We start from the raw sequence: 21,183 nt of genomic DNA, 5'->3' as shown, positions 1-21,183 counted from the left end.
AATCTTCCCCCAAGTTGCAGATATTTTGGACTCCCAACTCCATCAGTCCCAGCTAGCATGGCCCCATGGTCAGGGATTATGGGAGTTATAGTCCAAAACATCAGGAAGGCTGATCTGAGTCATAGCTCAAGCAGCTTTGAAATCTGAAGATCAGTCCACTTGGAGCATGTGGCACCTTCTACCATGGTTAGGATGAGGGGAGAAGGGAGGGGAGGTTGATTTTTGTAGAGCAGGTGCTCCAGGGGGAATAAACTGAGTTGCAAACTGAACTGGCAAGGATACCTATCCCGCAGCTTGACTGAAGAATAGATGAGCAGTCTTGGAGATAAACCAAAGGGCCTGGCAACTCAGTGAGAGATTGGGCTGTGGGTTTGAAGGAGCGAACAACATCTCCTATGTCAATATGGTGACCAGAGAGCCGGTAACAATCAAATGCCTGATGGTGGTTCCCTGTTTATTTTACTACAGAGAGCAGAGATCATCTATCATCTTGCTGACCTTCTGACAGACCAGCGAGAAGAGATTCTTCAGGCCAACAAGAAAGATTTGGAAGAAGCTGAGAAGAAAGGTAAAGTGGGCGGAATCTGTGTTGGGTATGTGGTGAGCACAATTTCTCATCAGGCCAAGTGGGTGATGCCGGAGATGTCCGAGGCTGCCATTTATTACTTCAACAGACTACAAAGATTAGATGAAGAAATCCTGGGAACATCCGGAAGCCTTTGGCCAAATGTTCCTCTAACATGGAGACTTTGTTTTTGTTTCACCTGAGCACCTTTGTTGTTCATGCTACCCAAGGGGTTACTTCAGCTTCAAAACAGAGAGGAAATCTTTTTAGCCAAAACCTTTAGACAGCCTAGCTTCACAGTTGTCTAAAGGAACCAGGTGAAGATCTTGCAACAAGGTCACAAAGGCTTTTCCTATTCCAGAAAAGCCCATGACTTCTCCATGGTTGCAAACTTTTTCTCTACATAAAGCCATTCATGTGGTTCATTAGACCAGCTGAAACACAGATTGCAGGAAAGGATAATGTGATAAGTGCTTTGATTGTTCTGAATATTGTCACCTTTGTATTGTTTTCAGAATAAGTTTTTAAGTTTTCTTAGCACAGCTTGTAACAAACAAATGTAACAAGAAATAAATATAAACCATGAACCAAGACAAATACTATTAAAACCTTTGCATCAATAAGATCTCAGATGCAACCACTTCCATCTGCTGACTCAGTGTTCAGATTGAAGTCTTTTTTCCCTGTTGATTCATTCTAATCATTCATGAAATGAAGTCTGACTTACTGGCTTCTGCTTCCATTTCAGGAAGGTTGGCCCTTCCTTTGTTGAAGAGACTCAGCCTGTCAACCTCCAAGCTGAATAGTTTGGCCATTGGGCTGCGACAGATTGCAGCGTCGTCACAAGACAGTGTTGGCCGTGTCCTTCGAAGAACACGAGTAGCGAAGGATTTGGAGCTGGAGCAAGTGACTGTGCCTATTGGGGTCTTATTAGTGATTTTTGAATCCCGGCCCGACTGTCTCCCCCAGGTGTGTGAAGAAGTCACCTGGGAAACAAAGCAAATATAACTTGCTATGAGCTGAGAAGGTCTCTGGTTGTGGATTTCCCCACCTTGCTCCCCCAAGGAGGGAAATAATTAGTACTGAAAGTGTTGCCAATTGAGGTTTATGTGTTGTGGTTAGGATGTGAATGTGTTGTAGCAAACTTGATAGTTTGTCCTTTATTTTGTATAGTGCCCTCCATTGGGTCCATTTAAACAGTAAGAGCTGTTCGGCAGTGGAATTTGCTACCAAGGAGTGTGGTGGAGTCTCCTTCTTTGGAGGTCTTTAAGCAGAGGCTTGACAGGCATATGTTAATAATGCTTTGATGTTGTTTTCTGCTTGGCAGTGGGTTGGACTGGATGGCCCTTGTGGTCTCTTCTAACTCTATGATTCTATGAAAAAGTTGCGCAGCCCGCGTAGCCTCTGGAGCTATGCATCTTTCCTTGAATTTTGATCGGTTCAGAAGGGACATAGTTATAGCAACTCCTCTGCTTCCCAGCCAGATATATTGCATACCCACTAGCAATTTGGGCCCTTCCAAAAACAAAGCTTTAGCAGAAAAACACGCAGCATTGCAACCTTGGAAGCATTACTATTGAAATACAGCAAAGTGACAGATCTGAGCTTGATGGGACCATAACCCATTCAGTGTTTTATATTGTCAAAAAGTGAGGGAATGGTGGTGAGGAGAGGAAGAAAGGGACAGGGGGAATGAAGATTCAAAATAAGTGGAATAAGGAAGAGTAGCCACTGCATTGTCCTCTAGGTGTTGTTGGACTTCAACTCCCATCATCCCTGAGCATTGGCTATGCTGACTGGGCCTGATGGTTATTGTAGTTCAGCAGCGTAGGGCACAACATTGGCTGCCCATGAAATATGGCACTGTACATTTATTACTGTTAAATCAGAAATGGTTCACAGCACTCTCACAATACATTATAATTGTTAGCTGCTGCTATGGTTATAAATGTGTTCTTTAATGCTTGTCTTCCTCGCACTCCCTTCTGGCAGGTATCTGCTTTGGCCATTGCCAGTGGAAATGGCTTACTGCTGAAAGGAGGGAAAGAGGCATCGCACAGCAACCAGATCCTTCACCATCTGACTCAAGAAGCCCTTTCCACCCACGGGGTGAAGGATGCGGTGCAGCTGGTAAGTGCCTATGAGCAGCAAGTGGGGAGGGGGCAGCACCGTGGTGACAAAACACAGGCTGGGAGGGCAGCGTCAAAGTGGGGTCAAAATCTGATAGATTACTGAATCAAAAATTTTTTAAAGCTCCACATAATCTGAGTTAAAAAGAAATATTGAGTAATGGTGCCTGAAAGAGAACCCTGGTACAGTAGAAAGAATTTCATTAAAGTATTTTTTCCCTTTTATGAAAAGAGGAAGATGCATTTTTAATTGAAATGTGTTAGGCTGCTTAAATCTTGCTTCAAGTTGGTTGGTGATTCTTTGTGTTGAGTACCTAAAGCAAATCTTTTATCTTTTGAGCTCACACATGGCAGGCAGTTCTTTGGGACTGGGCAGGGATCCTGGAAATGTCTGTAATCTGTAATTGTGATCCATGCAGAGCTATTTCCAGGCAATCAACTGCCTCTGTGAACATTTCTGTGCTGCTTTGGGACTTGTTACCTTCTGTCCAGGTGCTTTGACAAGCTACTTATTTTCTGTTGTACACACACACACACATGCCCAAATAGCTGGGCAGTTTCCCTACTGGGTATGTATTCCCTGTTTTGTCCCATACTGTGTTTACTCTTCCATGGGCAACCTCTGTAACATTCCTGGCGTGGTCTTTACAGGTGAATACCAGGGAGGAGGTGGAAGACCTTTGTCGTTTAGACAAGCTGATAGATTTGATCATCCCCCGTGGCTCGTCTCAGTTGGTTCGGGATATCCAGAAAGCTGCTAGAGGAATCCCAGTGATGGGCCACAGTGAAGGAATTTGTCACGTGTATGTGGACTTGGAGGCCAGTGTGGAGAAGGTCACCAGAATAGGTGAGATGAGAGGACAGAGATTTTTCTTCTTCTTAAAAGGGTTTGGGCTAAGTGATCGGTATGAGAGGGCATGGATGGTCAACATGCTCCTCCTTAACCTATTTATTTCAGGTGCTCTACAGCAGGGGGAGGGATGGAAGTCAGATTGGGATCTACTGGTAGATAGGTAGATCAGAGGATAATTTTCAGTAGGGTAATGACAGTTTCTGACTCCTAATTCTTTCAGTATAAGTAGCAAGAAAATACTTATGCTTCCTAAACGAGGCTGTTAGAATCCCTGATCTTTAGTAACTTGGATGTATATTTGTACCTCTGTCCACAGGCAATCCCAGTGTCTTGTTCATGGGGTACAATAGGTAACTAGCTCCCCTCTCTAAGCGATCGACTACGGTTGGTGGATTCTAGTATTTAGCAAAACCCCAGTATAGATCCTGCATGCCCAATATCTGACCCTGCATGCTGTGCAGCACCTTTGTAACCAATAGTTTGTCATTCATCCAGTGAGAGACTCCAAGTGTGAATATCCTGCAGCCTGCAATGCGCTCGAGACTCTCTTAATACACCGGGACTTGCTGAGGACTCCTGTCTTTGACCAGATCATTGACATGTTGCGAGTGGAACAGGCAAGTAAAGATGGCTGCAACGGGCTGAACGTGTGTGTGTGGCTGCCAGGAGTTTCTGCTCCGTGAGATGCCAGCCAAGAATGGATGCTGCAGATGCATACCTTGAGGAGTGTTCGTCTGCTCCAGTTGCAGAATGATATAGATTCATTTAAGCCATGGCCTTGTTTTTACAGTAGTGTGTGGCTCGTCCTGAGCATGCATTGCACTTTGAGCCAGCTTTTCTAATGATGCCTCTTGGTGTCAAGGTCCTGGAATGCATCTGCGCTGCTGAAGAGCCATAGAAGACAAGCATATATGGAAAGCAGGTTCCTGTTGAGGTTATCTTAGTCCGAGCTTCTTGGAGACTGGAATCTTCTGCTTGCTGATCTTCTGTAGTAGGGATGGGCAGAACTTAAAAGATAGTGAGAGGTTAGTTGCTGTGTTTGGCATTCTTGAAGGAGGACTTGGGGTTGGCTTGTGAAAGCGCTTTCTCCACTAACTTGAAGCCTGAGAGCTTTGAACAACAGGATTGAATGAGATTCAGCCACCAAGCCCACAAAACAGGATGGGACTGGGGCAGTAGGCTACTGTGAGGAAAGTGCTAGAGAGAGGAAGATAATTTCCTTCAAAAGTACAAAGGAAGGTACATAGGAAACTGCCTTATGCTAACTGTCTAGCTCTGTATTGACTGTACTCTGAATATCAACAGCTCTCTGGTGTTTCAGACAAGAGGCCTTTTTCCTGGAGATGCCAGGGATTGGGCAGGGGAATCTTTCGTGTGGGCAACAGTGTGCATGCTTATCACTGAGCAATGGACTTTCTGAGCATTGTTTGTCTTCCCTCTTTGTATAGAAAGTGGTTGGAAGAGGAATGTGCAGTGAAAACATTTTGTTCTTCCATCAGGTGAAGGTTCACGCTGGCCCCAAGTTTGCCTCCTACCTGACATTCAGCCCCTCAGAGGTGAAATCACTCCGCACGGAATATGGGGACCTGGAGTGCTGCATTGAAGTGGTGGACAGCACACAGGATGCTATTGAACACATCCACAAATATGGGAGCTCCCACACAGATGTAATCATCACAGAGAACGGTTAGTGGCTAGTCTAACGTCTCGTGTGCATTTACACTCCTTGTGATGGTTTCTTTCTGCATTCAGGGGCTCCATAGAATCATAGAGTTGGAAGAGACCACAAGGGCCATCCAGTCCAACCCTCTGCCAAGCAGGAAACACCATCAAAGCATTATTGACATATGCCTGTCAAGCCTCTGCTTAAAGACCTCCAAAGGAGGAGACTCCACCACACTCCTTGGTAGCAAATTCCACTGCCGAACAGCTCTTACTGTCAGGAAGTTCTTCCTTTTTTTAAAAAAAAAACATTTTATTCCAATTTTCCAAATTCAACAAATTAACAAAACCAATCTTTTATACAAAATCTTATATTCACATCTTTTACCTTGCTCCGCCGAGCTATGACTTCCCCCCCTCCCTTCATGCGGGTTTCTTGTTAATTCCCTTTTTTGCAGTTCCTTTTTTGACATATTGAACAATTCGTAAGGTTTATTTTAATCCTGCGAGAGTTTTTAACGATCTACAGTTTTTCTCCATATAGTCCACATATTTACTCCAGTCCTTTTGAAACCTTGTCTCCCCCTGGTCACGAATCTTGCATGTCAATCTAGCAAGTTCAGCATAGTCCATCATTTTTGTCTGCCACTCCACAATTGTAGGTAATTCCTGTACTTTCCATTTTTGGTTTATAACATACTTTTTATTAATTTTACAAAATACAAAAAAACAAAAAAAACGGTACATACTTAAACCCCTTTTCCACCTCCTTCCTACCCACCCACATGGGTCCTCCCCTGCCACAGAAGTATCCCATGTTTGTGAACAGTCAGAAATGGTCCATTTTATGCTTGGATTTCTGTCCTCCTCCCCCTCCCCTGACCCCAAAGCCCCCCCCTGCCACCAGGGAGCTCCAGCAAACCAGGGCAGTACGCAGGAGGACATCCATCCAACCATCTATTGTTATACCAAAAAAAGAGAAAAATAGAAATAGGAAAAAAAAAGGGGAAAAAGAAAGGGCGAAGAAAAAAAAAAAAAGAAAAAAACAATACAAAACAGAAAATTTTTTCTTGCATTCATAGTTGAAAAACCATATTTTATGGGCTTCCCCTCCCCCCCTTCCCCGGTTTTCATCCCTTTTTTATCATCTGCAACAGTTTCTTACTTTATAAAAATACACCTTTGTATCTTATACAACTTATAAATCAATTGTTAACATTTTCATCTAATATTCAAATCACTGAAAATTCAAACTCCCATTTTCTCTTCCCGTGCCTAATTTTTTTTCTCCCTCTATAGGCCTCCATATTTTCACATTTTCCAAAATCCATTCACTTTTAAAACTATAACTATTCTCAATTTAACCTTACATCCCCGATTACCGGCTCCACCCCCCCCCAATCCAGCAAATTCCAAAATCAGCAGACCAGTTATAAACCTGTTAATCCATCCTTATAATCACAACATCACTTTCCCTTCACCCCACCCCCTGTTTGCAGTCTCTTGCCATCCAGGTCACCATACAGGACCCCTGAATTTCTTCTCTTCTCTGCATATTTTTTCCTTCTTCCCTGTGGGCGTTCTGGAGCTCCAATAATACCAATCGTGCCCCCCTCAAAGGCAGGGCACTCCATCCAACTTTTTGTAGAGTAAAGTCATCATTTTTTTCATGGTGTGTTTCATTTTGTGTTGAATCATCACAGTCCTCATCTTCATCTTTTCCTTCCCCATCATTGTCATTCTCACATTGCTCTTTTTCAGTGTCAAAAGCTTCATCTCCTAGAAAATCATATTCCGCCATCACCTCCTGAAATTTCTGCTGTAACTCCTGTCGTCGTGTCTCCTCTTGACATAACTCTATTCTTGTTTCCCACATTAAGGTCAAAACAGACCGCTGGAACTCAGGGGAACACTTTTTTGTTGACATATTTCAGTCCTGCCAAGGTCAAAACTTATCACGTGGGGTGGAATATGATCACAGTTTATTTTCTCGACTCCATTTTAACAAGCTGGCTGCATTCTTCAAGTCTTGTTAACAATAAAGTTCGAACTCACATTTCACAAGCACTTAAGCCAAAAAAGAAATTCCACAAAGTCCAGAAATACAAAGTAAAGTAAAAATTGACTTATAAATCCTGATCAACTCACTGGATTGCCTGGGCTGCCGGCTCCCGAGGGAAAGCAAGGTTTTTCTTAGGCTTTACCTCATTGCTGCAGGGCAGTCATAAACCACAGTCTCTCTCCCCTTTTCACCCTGCATCAAAGGGGATATTCTCTTTGATGCCTTTGAGGGATCCTTTTGAATTACAAATCTTCTGTTTATGGCTTCGGGTTTCTATTTACTGTCTCTTTGTTGCCGTGGGGGGGGGGTGGCTTCCTCTTTTCTCCCCTCTCTCCCAGACCAAATTGTTTTATAATCCAAATCGTGAGGTTACTTACAGTCTTTTCCAATCGTTTTATTTTCGGAAGAATCCAGCGCTCTCCGTCTTCGGCTTGAAGCTTCTCCCTGCTAGAATAACGTTGCCGCTCAAAATGGCCCCCGCGACTTCTACCCTCCTCGCTCTGGAGCTCTTATTAGAGCTAACCGAAGAGTTGGGGAGTCCGGATTGGGTCTGTGCCGAGCAAATTGCCCTCGGGACGCCCTTCCCGAGGTTCTAAGGGGCGCAGCGTTGCTCTCGCTGCCCTCCCCACTCCTAGCAGAGACGGGCCGTCTCGGAGACGAGACGAAACCCCGCCGATCGACGCTGGCGCTGAACCCGGAAGCCCCCCTGTAATTTCCATTTTTGGGCTAACAAAGTCCTAGCCGCGGTTGTTGCATACATAAACAGTGTTTGATCTTCTTTTCTAATCTCTCCTCCCATTATTCCTAACAAAAATGCTTCTGGTTTTTTTGGAAAAGTATATCTAAACATCTTTTTCAATTCGTTATATAAACTTTCCCAAAATCTTTTAACTTTTTCGCATGTCCACCACATATGATAAAATTCACCATCTTTCTCTTTACATTTCCAGCAACTTTTGTCACTCATTCTATACATTTTAGCTAATTTAACTGGAGTTAAATACCATCTGTACATCATCTTATATACATTTTCTTTCAAGGCAGTACATGCTGTAAATCTTAAAGTTTGATTCCATAATTTCAACCACGCATCATATTCAATATTATGCCCCAAATCTTTTGCCCATTTAATCATCACTTCTTTTGTCAACTCATCTTTTGTATACCACTCCAACAACAAATCATACATCTTTGCCAAAAGCTTTGTTTTGCCTTCTAGCACTTCTATTTGAAATTTGGATCTTTTATCCTCAAAACCTATTTTTCTATCTTCTTTAAGCACATCATTTATTTGATGGTATTCTATCCATCCTGTTAACACTCCTTTAATGTCCTCAAAAGGTTTTAAACTCCATCCTTTTTCAGTTTTCGTCAAGATTTCCTCATACGTGGCCCGCCTCTTCTCCATATTTACTTTCTTAACTGTTAATGCCTCTGCTGGTGAGACCCACCAGGGTGTTTTAGTCTCTAACAGCCTTTTATTTCTTTCCCACACCTCGTATAGAGATCTTCTTATCACATGATTCGTAAACCCGGTATGTGATTTCTTTTTGTCATAACATAAATATGCATGCCATCCAAATCTATTGTTAAAACCTTCCAAATCTAACAAGTCCGTATTCTCTAGAATTATCCATTCTTTTATCCAACAGATACAAGACGCTTCATAATAAAGTCTCAAGTCTGGCAGGGCGAATCCACCTCTTTCTTTCTTATCTACCAAAATTTTATGTTTTATTCTAGGTTTTTTCCCCTGCCAGACAAATCTTGATAAAATCTTTTGCCACTCTTGGAATTGCCTCGTACCTTTAACCACAGGTTGGAAGTTCTTCCTAATGTTTAGGTGGAATCTTCTTTCTTGTAGTTTGAATCCATTGCTCCGTGTCCGCTTCTCTGGAGCAGCAGAAAACAACCTTTCTCCCTCCTCTATATGACATCCTTTTATATATTTGAACATGGCTATCATATCACTCCTTAACCTTATCTTCTCCAGGCTAAACATACCCAGCTCCCTAAGCCGTTCCTCGTAAGGCATCGTTTCCAGGCCTTTGACCATTTTGGTTGCCCTCCTCTGGACACGTTCCAGCTTGTCAGTATCCTTCTTGAATTGTGGTGCCCAGGATTGCCTGGTTTGGAACTTTGAGGGGCTTTTTTTCTGAAGTTACCTTTCTAGGGCCTGGCACCCCCCCCCCCAACAATGTGCCTCTCTTCCTTTGCTGCTCTAGGAACAAACACCTGGTGACCTGGACCACATTGGAGGATTCCAAGCCACATCTCCTTCCCCTGCCTGCATTGCCCTTCCCAGGTACATGAGCACTGCTGCAGGTGTGGGGAGGAGCTGTGGCCTGGGTTTCTCTTGTGTGGCTGGAGTTACCAAAACAGTGCAAGAGGAGCACACACTAAGAACATAAGGAGAGCCACACTGGATTAGTCCAAAGGCCCATCTAGTCCAGCATCCTGTTCTCAAGGTAGCCAGCCATATGCCTGTGGAAAGCCTGCAAGCAGGACATCAGTGTAATAGCACTCTGTCCACTTCTGATACCCACCATCTGGTACCCACCACTGCCTCCACCAGTGGATATTTTGGGGGTTGGGGGGGTGGGCCAAGTCACTAATCCCACTGGCTATGTCCAAATTGCTGTTTGGGTTCCATCAACATTCAAGAAACTGCAACAACTTCCATGTTCTAAAAGCAGTGCTTTTTTGGGGGGGAGACGCATACCCCTAAACATTTTGTGAATCTTTGTACTTTTGTCCATATACTGTATTCCCCCCCCCCCGATTTGAACTATAAAAGGGTGATTTTCTTGAGTCAAAAGGAGAGTACCCCTAAACATTTTTTTAATGAACAAAGCACTCTCTAAAAGTAACATTGCAAATTTTTCTGGTACCTTGTTCCCTCCTTTCTAAAACTGCTTGCTCTTGTTGAGTGTTCAGCTCCCTGCTGTTAACATTTATTTTTTCTACGGAGAAGAAGAAGAATATAAATGAATGGCAAGCTCATTTTCTGAGTGCCCGTCAAAACAGCACCAAGCCAGAAGAAGGGAGTAAAAGCTCCAACGAGGACTGAACACGAGAAAAGCAGTGGGGAAATGGGATGGAATATCCTGCAAAAAAAGCCATGACTGGCTGGCTGGAACCTTGAGCCAGGAGCATTCCACACAGCAACTTCGTTTGTTGCAAGTCCCCCTTGCAAAGAGACATAATATAAAATTTATTCATACTCAAGCTTCTATCCTGTCCACCTTTGCAACACAGACTGGCTGACAACAAAGCATCAACAAGCTTTTTAAATATAATAAAAGGCAGCAGTGGTATAAAAAAAATTCTAAAAGGTCTTGACTAAACAAGTGACCATTCTGTTTCAGCCCACGTTTGGCACAGTTCTATTGTAAAGCAGTTGCGTTAAAAAATTCCTTTTTGTCACCCCCAGAGAAAACAGCAGAGTTCTTCCTCCAGCACCTGGACAGTGCCTGTGTGTTCTGGAACGCCAGCACCCGCTTCTCAGATGGCTATCGCTTTGGGCTAGGTAAGGAAGGGCGATGGGTGCCCTGTGCCGCTGGTGGCCAAGTTACACATTTTGTGTGAGGTTGGGAGTGTTCAGGGAGGATACATGGTCACCTTTAAAGTTAAGAATATTTAAGGAGATTTACTTGCAACTTCTTTTTAAAGCTTTGGAGTACTTTAGAATTAGAGTGATCCAGGCCATCCCAAAGGAAGAGTTGGAGGTAGAGGCTACCATAAATAAGAGCATTTTTGACAATGAAGAGAATGGCCTTCTCCAACCTTGGATCTCCAAGTGTTGTTGGACTACGGCCTCCATCATTCCCAGCCAGCATGGCCATTGGTCAGGCATGATGGGAGTTGTAGTCCAACAACGTCTGGGAACCCAGAATTGGGGAAGACTTCCCTAATTCCAAGGACGTTTCTGAGCACAATTCAGAGTGTTGATGCTGACCTTTAAAGCCCTAAACGGCCTCAGCCCAGTTCACCTCCATTGTTCAGCCCAGATACTAAGGTTCAGCTCTGAGGGCCTTCTACCAGTTCTCTCACTGCGAGAAGTGAACTTACAGGGAACCAGGTAAAGGGCCTTTTCAGTGGTGGCACCCACCCTGTGGAATGCCCTCCTAGCAGATGTCAAGGAAATAAATAACTACCTGACTTTTAAAAGACATCTGAAGGCAGCCCTGTATCAGAACATTTATAATGCTTGATGTTTAGATATTATGTTGGAAACTGCCCAGAATGGCTGGGGCAAACCAGTCAGGTGGGCGTGTTATAAATCATTTATTTATTTATTATTAATAATTAGAGATGTACTGTAAGAGTGATTCAGCTGAAGCAGTCAGTGACAAAAGAGTGACTGCTGCTTGGAGTAATCTATGGCAACACATATATTTGCATATGGGTAAAGCGCAGGTCTGTGAGCAAACTCTGCATTAAGTCCCGCACAATGTGGCAATTCAGTGAGAAAAAAGCCTTAAGATAAATTACTCGGTGGGCACTGAGGAATTAGCTGCTTTACTTCAAGCATTCATTGTGGTGCTGCGCCAGAAGATGAAACCGCAGATCCACAGATGTCTAAACCTCATGAGGAGCAAATTGGCAGGTCCAGAGCTCAAATGCAGTGCAAGAAGGATGAGGGAAAGTTGGGGGGGGGATCTTGAAATATGGGTGAAAAGAGGTCTTTTCAACTTGACTTGTGCCATTAGACTGGAGAATTTCCTTCTTGCCCTCTTCAACCCAGTTACAGTGGACTCTCGGGTTGCGAATGTGATCCGTGCGGGAGGCACGCGCGGGTTGCGATTCGGTGCTTCTGCGCAAAGCGCAATTTAGTGCTTCTGTGCATGCACCAAAAACCGGAAGTAACCTGTTCCAGTACTTCCGGGTTGGCACAGAGCACAACCCAAAAAGCCGCAACCTGAAGTGGCTGTAACCCAAGGTATGACTGTATTCTACTCTCTGCACACAGGAGCTGAGGTTGGCATCAGTACATCGCGTATCCATGCCCGTGGGCCAGTTGGAATTGAGGGGCTGTTGACCACAAAGTGGCTGCTAAGAGGGGAGAATCACATCGTTTCTGATTTCTCTGAGCAAGGAAGTATGAAGTACCTTCATGAAAATCTCCCCATCCCACAAAGGAACAGCAACTGAGCACCCAGGTGGGGCAAGTGTATCTTTATGGAGCCTGTTACAGTTTCAGAAGAGAGTCTTGGAATGGAGAGGAACTTCCACCTTCCGGAATGCTGAGCGTTTTTGCACGCTGAGCTTCTGGATACTTCTGGTGACTTGCGGACCTTGTTTTGTGCCCGAGTTGTTTCTCCTCACGCTGCAATGCGTAGATGTTGGGTGTCAACATTGAAAGCACCTACTTTGCGCTTGCAGCACAGAAAAGAGGACTCTGGTACTCCACTCCAAATGATGGGGAGCTTTAGGGTTGATATTGGACCTATTTATTGATCTGGATTCTTCTTTTCGGCCATTCACAAGAGAGAGAGAGAGAGAGATCGATCCCACACACCCCATGCTTTTCTTGCTTCGAGAATGCAAGAAATGCTTGATCATTCTGCTTTCCTTTGGAGATTTGAAATCTGAAAGAGGTTGCTCTGACATTTCTTTACAGTTCATGTCTTATTTAAAATGTTAAATCACCTGTAATAAACATTCCAGGTGCATAATGATTTTTTTAAGAAATCCAAGCAATGCTTTCCATGCTAATTTCCTTTAAAAGTTGACAGATGGAGTGGGGAGAATCACAGTGGTAGAACTATAACTGTTTTTCACAACCCTTTTAAGAATATTTGTAGCAAATATTTTTGTTCATTTTATATAAGCTTTTATTTCCCCTGACAAATTGAACGTATTTTTCAAACTTTATGGTTTTTCAAATAAAACTCCCTTGCAATATGACTGGATTCTACTGCTTTGTTCAAAATGATGGTGTGAGTTGTGGCCTATTACAAATGTATTTAATGCATGGTATGGCTGCGCTCGCCTTGCCTTTGTCTACTGATGACGTTACTTACAGAGTTCTCTTATAAAGTGTGGGGTGCTTTATGCTGCTTTTCAATCCTTCAAGCTAACAGCAACCATGCAAATTAAGTAACACTTACAGTGGTACCTCAGAACTCGAACGTAATACATTCCGGAAGACCATTCAACTTCTGAAACGTTTGAGTTACAAGGCGCAGCTTCTGATTGGCCAACAGCTAGGTTTTTGTACAGCGGAAGCAGCGCCGGGCGTTTGTGTTCTGAGGAACGTTTGAAAGCCAGAGCACTTACTTCCAGGTTTCGGGAGTTCAGGAGCCAAAACGTTCGAGAACAGAGTCGTTCAAGTTCCAAGATACCACTGTATTCTCATTTTACAGATGGAGTATACAGGCTTAGATGCTGCCACTAGGGGTTGTTACCAATGCTGTTGTTTTGCTTGCACAATGGAGATCCTCTGGAGAAGATTTTGGTGGTGGGAGGGAAAGGGGGACTCCCATTGGACAAGTAGAATGCTGCTTGCAGGGTGAGGGATACATTTCCCATGTTGTTAATGAGTTCCTGCATGGACTGTGCAGCCAGGTTTTCTAGATTCAGCACCTGCACTTGATCCACTAAACAAAACTGATTTGTTCCCTTTCCCAGTCTCTTTTTTAACTGAGGAGGAAAAAGCCCATCTGCCCACATTAAAATATACAATAATCCATCAATACATCTATCTTACATGAATTGATATATTCCCTCCAAATGTTGAGATAGACATCCAGTAAGGTATGTAGGCCACTGTATAACAGATGGTGGGACGCGGGTGGCGCTGTGGTCTAAACCACAGAGCCTAGGGCTTGCCGATCAGAAGGTCGGTGGTTTGAATCCCAGCAATGGGGTGAGCTCCCGTTCCTCGGTCCCTGCTCCTGCCAACCTAGCAGTTCGAAAGCACCTCAAAGTGCAAGTAGAAACAGGTACCGCTCCAGCGGGAAGGTAAATGCTGTTTCCGTGCACTGCTCTGGTTTGCCAGAAGCGGCTTAGTCATGCTGGCCGCATGACCCAGAAGCTGTCGGTGGACAAACGGAGGCCCCCCTCGGCCAGTAAAGCAAGATGAACGCTGCAACTCCAGAGTCATCCGCAACTGGACTTAACGGCCAGGGGTCCCTTTCAATAATTGATGGTGGCTGTTTATCCTTCCAGGCCCTAAGCAGTAGTCTCTTGGCAACCATAAAGGCTAATCAAATCCACTTTTGTTGTCCTGCCATTCATCCCAATACTACAGACATTTATTTTACAGGTATATGGATGCCTGCAAATATCAAGGATTTTGCCAATACAAAATTGATATGGGCAACAGCTTTGGACCATAAGGACTATATCACTGGACAAGTCTCAATAGCAAAAATTCCATAAATTACATATGTGACATATGGTGCCTGCAGTTTAAATTTCACTTTAGAACCTAGTTCTTTGTGTGCCTTGTAACAGATGAAAAGCTATAGCACTGCTATCTGCTGTTTCCGCAAAGGAGGAATCAATGGGTTATGAATGCTCCTGGGGTATGTGTGGGAAGATAAATACGATTCTGAGTCTTCTTGTAAGCTTCAGAGTTCTATCACTAAATTGTTTATTTTTCAAATATTTATGACTCACCTTTCCACCACATTTTTTTGGGTAGCCTTTCTCTCTATTCAGTCATGTTATAAGTGCTTACCTTGCAGACAGCTCAATATTAGAAATTATATGCTCTTGGAGAACAAATCAGGGCTCTGGAGACTGGAAGCAGGTAAATGTTGTCCCCATCTTCAAAAAGCTGGGGAAAGAGAACCCAGGCAGCTACCAACCAGTTAGCTTGACATCCATACCAGGAAAGGTCCTAGAACAGATAATTCAACAGTCAGTCTGTGAGCACCTGGAAAAGGATGCTGAGAGCCTGCATGAGTTCCCCCCAAAAACAAGTCATACCAGGCCAATGTTATTTCTTTTTGATAGAGTTACACACTTGGCTGATTGGGGAATGCTGTGGATGTAGTGTATCTTGGTTTCATTCAGGCTAGTGAAATGTGGCCATGATGTTACTGTTAGTTCAAATCAGAGAGAGAGGGGGGGGAGCGCAGAAGCTTTGCTTTCTCTCCCTCCTCTCTCTCCAACTGCGGAGATGGTGAATTTAACAAGGGGGGCGAGGAAGGCGCTGCGGCGCCCCTTATCCCCGGCAGTGATGCGCTGCCTTCCTGCCGGGAGCGGGGCACGGGGAGTGGGGGTTGAAACATTCTCGGGAGACAAAGCCTCCCTCCCTCCCTCCTCCGGCACCAGCAGCCTCTCTTGTGAGGAGAGCTGTGTGCGAGTTCGCTGTTTGTCCACCTTTGGTAATGAGACACCACCACCGCCAGTTAAATCTCCATAGAGACAGCACTCGCCCTCCAGTGGTCTCCCGGTTATGGGAAGCTGGTGTCTTGTGTGTGTGTTTTAATGCATGTTTTCCCAAGACCACTGTGCACCTTTACTCGATCTCTCCCCTCCCCAACCTCTTTTTGGGGGCGTTGGTGTGTTTGTAGATGGGCTTCTCCACCTGCCTTGTGTCGAGGTGCGCACCCAACAGCTTTGGGGTCCCCCCCCTAAAAATAGGTCAAGAACTCTGGGCAACCCTTTCCTAAAATAATTAAGCATGAATTTTTTTTAAGTGACCCCCCAGATTCCTTGAAAAAAATCTGGTGACCATAGCTTAAGTGTGACAAGACTTGCTGGGTGGCAGTTCATATACTCAGGCAACCTGATGATCCCCTTTTTGTGGCAGTGGAATGTTATAGTGGACATGCTCCCTACCCTAGGCTCTAGAAATCAAAAAGACAAGAGTAAACATCTGACTTATCGGTGAGTGCTTTATAACCTTTACTGTTATTTTTAGACAAGTTGGTTTGGGGGATGCTAGCAGCTCTCATTAAATGTTCCAGCACATAGCTTATGCCAGCCTCTTAAAGTCAGAGAAGCTGGACTGCTTCCTGTCGTTGCTGGCTGAGGTTGAGTTGGACTGGAATTCACATGTTTCAAAACTTGAGGGAGCTTTTTTATTGTTGCTGCCATTGAAGAATTGGGAGTCAGAATCCTTGCTGGTCTACAGTACTGCAAATTGCTCAAATCGATGCATACCGTATGTACTGATTTGCCATCTGCCCATCCCTGGACTAAAGCCAACTTCATTCATGAAAGCTTATGTCACAAATCTTTTTTCTGATGCCACAAAACACCTTTCTATTTTTTGTTGCAACAGACTAACATGGCTACCCTTCTGGAACAAGCTATCTATATTCACAATGTCTTAATAGCTTTCTCACTTTCCCAAAGAAGAAACATTGCAAACATGCTTTATTCAGACACTTCGCCAACTGCAGAATTCTGTGGGAGTGTTATTTCCTGATGCTGGAATTCGCTAATAACGCCTGTCGACCCACCAGACTGGCATATGTTCTTATTCAATTCCGTTCTTTCCCTGGTGACTATGTGTAGAAATTACTGCAGTAAAGGTCCCTCCACACACTTCCTTATGCAAACAGGATGATTCTGCTAGAATCCCCTAATTTTTCTTACCAAATATGTTATGGAGATTCTCCCCTTCTGCTCAACTTTTATTGCACTATAGCCCCTCCAGACAGCAGTAATTGCATCACAGAACAGCTCACAAAGCAGAACAAATCCATCACTAATGCACTATTACTGTGTCAAGAACATGTTGCAGAATAAAGCTGCAATAAAACACCAGTTTGGAGGGGCCCTGAGTCTTCTAACCAACAAGTTGGATTATAATGTGTGTGTGAGAGATCTTAAAGAAATTCTAGAGAGTCTTGAATAATTGCTCTATTGTTCCAAAGCGACTGTCCAAAGCTCAATATTGCTAAGTGCTACCATTAAAAAACAAAAAACAAAACAGAAGACATTAGGACAGCCTGAAATGTAATCCTTTCGACTACAAGTAGAATAAATATAGCACAGCCTGCAGATGGCTGCAGAACAAGACATCCAGAGTGATATGACAATCTGTGCGCTTTTGGGAGGTGAGTCTTAAGCACCGCTCTGCCTCTCCCCGTCATTTTTCTGAACCAGGGAAAGCTTCAGCTGCTCCTCTTCCTGCAGCCCCGCCATTCCCCTTCAAATGTTGACCCTCTGCAAGGTCACCGATTCTCTGTTCATTAGCAATTCTAGGTCAGCCTGCGATGAGAATCTCCTCGTTCAAGAGAGGATTACGTTCTGTGTCAATGTCTCCAGGCAGCAGCCCTTCCCAAGCTTTCAGCAAGTCCAGACGCTGAGGGTCCCCGTCTTTGATGATCCCTCAGAGGACCTGTATCGATACTTTGAGCGCAGCAGCGATGCCATAGAGGGCGCAGTCCAGAGCGGTGGGAAGTGCTTAGTGTACTGTAAAAACGGCCGCAGCAGATCTGCTGCCATCTGCACTGCCTACTTGATGAAGCACCAAAATCTCAGCCTGAAGGATGCCTTTGAGGTATTGTGAGCATGCAGGAAAAATAACTATCTTGTTCTATAGCTCGGTTGTTAATCCTGAAATGCAGAAGCATTTGTATTTCAATTGGCAAGAGCATCTTACTTTCTAATTTGAAATGCTTTGCCATAGCTGCCAAGTTATCCCTTTTTTAAAGGGATTTTCCCTTCTGCTGAATAGGCTTCCTCGCGAGAAAAGGGAAAACTTGGCAGCTATGTGCTTTGCATAATAAAAGTCATTGCAATAGTTCTGATTCAGTTTTCTCTCTCCAAGGAAAGTGTCATAAGGATAAGAAAGAAAATTAATTTTCAAGACAGCCTAATTTCCTTCTCAGTTGGGCAAATAAAGCCAACTCTGACTGGAGATTGTTGGGGGTGTTCTGGCACAATGAAATTCCAATGGCAAGTAAATTCTGAGTTGTCAGATTCACGCGTTTTTAAACTCCTATGAAATAAAATCTGGCAATGTTATACAGGAAGTTTTGCAGCTTCCTCCCTATGCACTAAAATAAAATAAAATAATAATAATACTCACTCATTTCAGAACTATTGTATGTTGTTTGTGTCTTTATTCACAATCGGTTCTCAGAAGAATGCCACCACTCATGCAATTTCCTTAAAAATAAATCATCCTAGACTGAAGGTGAGTTAGTCAAATTTATGCAACAAGAGGTTTTCAAAGAATGTAATAGTTGCTTGTGGCATGGACATGTTTCACACTATTACCTCTGCCAGACAGGTGTTTGTTCTCTTACAAATAGCTACTTGACCAGAGGCAACAGTAAGGGCTTCTACACATTATTTTAAATGAGTGTACAATGTGTGCACATATTACTTGAGCTGTACACTCATGCAGTTATTCACATGCAACATTTAATGAGTGCAAAGTGTGTGTGTAGCTGTGAATAGCTGAGTTGTACAAATCAAGTGTACACTCTTTCACATCAATAGTTGCAGTGACAGCTTGTACCTCAGTGTGACAGGTGTGAACAAGCCGAGGCAGACAAAAAATGTGCGTACACTATTGTAAGTTAATGCCACTCACATGTTGCTTTCAACTCTCTTAAAAACTATTGACTGTTTCTAGCATTAGTACAGACCTCTGTTGTATTGCCAGAAAACTAGTTTTGGGGGGCAAAGGGGTGGCAAGGACTGCAAACAGCAACAATTTGGTTCTTTTTGCCAGGACCTTAATATACTATGGCTGCATATGCACCATACATTTAAAGCGCAGGGCTTCCCCCAACTCTAGGAACTGTAGTTCACTCACCACAAAAATATAATTTGCAGCAGCCCTTCCAAACTAGTGTCCAGAATTCTTAGAGGGAAGAAATGTGCTTTTTAGTGTGTATATGGTGTGTAGCAAATGGTGATGAATTTTCATGCTGACTGTTTATTTAAAAAGTAATAATATGGGGGGGAAAGTAATAATAATAATCCTCCAAACTGATATAGAAATGTGCAAAAATTGAATTTAAGATTGGAACGATGCAAAACTGGTAGAAATAGAAATTGACAAATCTGCCCATTCCTATAGACCAGGCATCCCCAAACTGCAGCCCTCCAGATGTTTTGGCCTACAACTCCCATGATCCCTAGCTAACAGGACCAGTGGTCAGGGAAGATGGGAATTGTAGCCCAAAACATCTGGAGGGCCGAAGTTTGAGGATGCCTGCTACAGACTGCTATGATGAGATGTATTGCATGTCTGTTAAATTTACATTCATTATTTATGAATTTGCATCTGTGCTTATAAATTAGCATATAAATTTATGTCACTCTGTGCCTTTCTTTTCAGTGATACTGTTCCACTTTTAGGGCAGCTGTAAATAGCCAGCCTGTGGGAAAGTCATTTCCTTTGTGTGTAATCGATTTCTTTTTTTTCCTCCCTGTAGATTGTGAAGATGGCCAGGCCGGTAGCAGAGCCCAATGTTGGCTTTTGGTCCCAGTTACAAAAATATGAAGGACATTTACAAATGCAGCATCAAATGGATTCTTCTCGAAAAATAACTTCGCAATAAACATTTTTGTTTTGATTCAGATTGCGGTGGGGGGGGGGGACTCCTTGAAGGAGGTGTGTGTGTCCTAAGAGCTTGGAAAGTTTGTAGATGCCTCCAGACTGTCAGTATTGTTGGTGGCAAATAAAAAATATAGGTTACTGTATATGGAAAGGAGAATTCTCTAGATGCCAAGATCCAGTTCTGTGGCAAGTACTGTACTCTTTGGTGAGAGAACCCCAGCAGAGATTTAAAATCACAAAATATACAGCAAGGTAAAGCATGGAAATGCAGGCTGTTAGGCCTTTCAAATATGTCTTTCTGAGTTCCAAAACTTCCCTCTTCCCTTAGCATAGAAAAATACCACATGTTTGGTAAGTTAAAAATGATTTACTTACAAACTATCCAATGGTCAGGTTCCTGCACTTCTGAAAAAGTTGCACAGGCAATAAAACTTGGCTTAGTTAAAGTGGCAAAGTTCCTAAATTATTGGTATAGGAACTCAAGAGTAGAGTGGCCATGTGGTCTGAGCTGCAGAAATCAACTCAAACCTCACACATTGAGCTTCTCAGGAAGATTGGTTAAACAATAGGCTCCATTACAAAGTCCCTCCCAAGCTGAGGGGAACTGACCTTGCTAAGCCTGGCAGGGCAGCTTACTCTATGGTATTAACCCCTTAGAGTTAAGCATGGTTATATGAGGCTGGTTATTCCACAAGTATTTTGTGGGAGAGATTCAAGTGTGTGCAGGAGCTTATGTTTGCACAATCAAAGTGGAATAAAGCTATTGCTTGTCCTACACAACATGTCCACTTTTTAAAAAATGAACTTTTTGCTTTTTGAAAAATGAAGGAGAAAGCCTTTGAAAAGTGCGTGATTAACAAATGGTTGATGGCGAAACATGTAATCACCTCACAAGCAAATCATTGTCATATAACCACCTGGCAAACAAATCAGAACAAATGATCAATAAAGACTGAGCATAGTTTAGCCTCTGCTTAACAGCAAATCAGAATGGATGCTCAAAAGTCAGATCATCCAGACTTGCTCCGTGACTGATAACCATCAGCATGCTTCTCATCTGCCTAGTTCCTGAGGAGCTGTTTTTGTGGACTGCCCAGAGGTCATAGACATCCCCCAAAACATTAATCTTTGGAACTTTAGTAGTCTCTGAAGCCACAAAGTAAATGTTGCACATTGAGGACAAATTGGTTATGTGCCCCTCCAGATTGGAGGGTTTTTGTGTGTGTTTCTTTGGTGTTGTTGGTATCCATCTTCGAGAAATGATGCACAATGTTGGCACTCTATCGCATTACTCAAGGCTGAAAATTTATTTAAAATGTGTTTTAATTCACCAATAGATATCTGTTTTGAGCATGTTGCGAGCACCCACAGGGCATGACCATCACCTATATTTAAATAAAAGTTTCTACTCTCATAATACATTATTAA

The 21,183-nt window shown here is 43.3% G+C and overlaps 2 protein-coding genes across 9 annotated transcripts in view; both read left to right on the top strand.

Annotated features, from left to right (window-relative positions):
• ALDH18A1 (aldehyde dehydrogenase 18 family member A1) overlaps positions 1-13,178 on the top strand; it is a 33,320-nt gene extending 20,142 nt beyond the window's left edge. For all 8 annotated transcript variants that reach the window (XM_035133394.2, XM_035133395.2, XM_060274668.1 and 5 more), the window contains 8 exons: positions 469-568; positions 1,314-1,534; positions 2,558-2,695; positions 3,346-3,541; positions 4,043-4,164; positions 5,047-5,233; positions 10,705-10,800; positions 12,244-13,178. In XM_035133394.2, coding sequence (XP_034989285.1) covers positions 469-568; positions 1,314-1,534; positions 2,558-2,695; positions 3,346-3,541; positions 4,043-4,164; positions 5,047-5,233; positions 10,705-10,800; positions 12,244-12,425 — 1,242 coding nt within the window. In that variant the 3' untranslated portion in view covers positions 12,426-13,178. The remainder of the gene's footprint in view (positions 1-468; positions 569-1,313; positions 1,535-2,557; positions 2,696-3,345; positions 3,542-4,042; positions 4,165-5,046; positions 5,234-10,704; positions 10,801-12,243) is intronic.
• A 2,420-nt stretch (positions 13,179-15,598) lies between these two features.
• DUSP28 (dual specificity phosphatase 28) lies at positions 15,599-19,756 on the top strand. Its single transcript, XM_035133574.2, has 2 exons — positions 15,599-17,739; positions 19,631-19,756. Exons 1-2 carry the CDS (start codon positions 17,392-17,394, stop codon positions 19,754-19,756), a joined length of 474 nt encoding a protein of 157 aa, XP_034989465.1. The 5' UTR covers positions 15,599-17,391.
• Positions 19,757-21,183: the final 1,427 nt, after the last annotated feature.

This window comes from Zootoca vivipara, chromosome 5 (assembly GCF_963506605.1).
Source record: "Zootoca vivipara chromosome 5, rZooViv1.1, whole genome shotgun sequence".
In the NCBI taxonomy this organism is placed as follows: domain Eukaryota; kingdom Metazoa; phylum Chordata; class Lepidosauria; order Squamata; family Lacertidae; genus Zootoca; species Zootoca vivipara.
Note: the sequence above shows the minus strand (reverse complement) of the source record. Positions and strands in the feature narration are given on the sequence as shown.

What these genes read in the sequence shown, in the direction of transcription:
- DUSP28 (XM_035133574.2), top strand. Translation starts at nt 17,392, where the DNA reads ATGTTGACCCTCTGCAAGGTCACCGATTCTCTGTTCATTAGCAATTCT. An exon ending in GCCTGAAGGATGCCTTTGAG is followed by an intron (nt 17,740 to 19,630) that starts GTATTGTGAGCA and finishes TCCTCCCTGTAG; the next exon opens with ATTGTGAAGATGGCCAGGCC.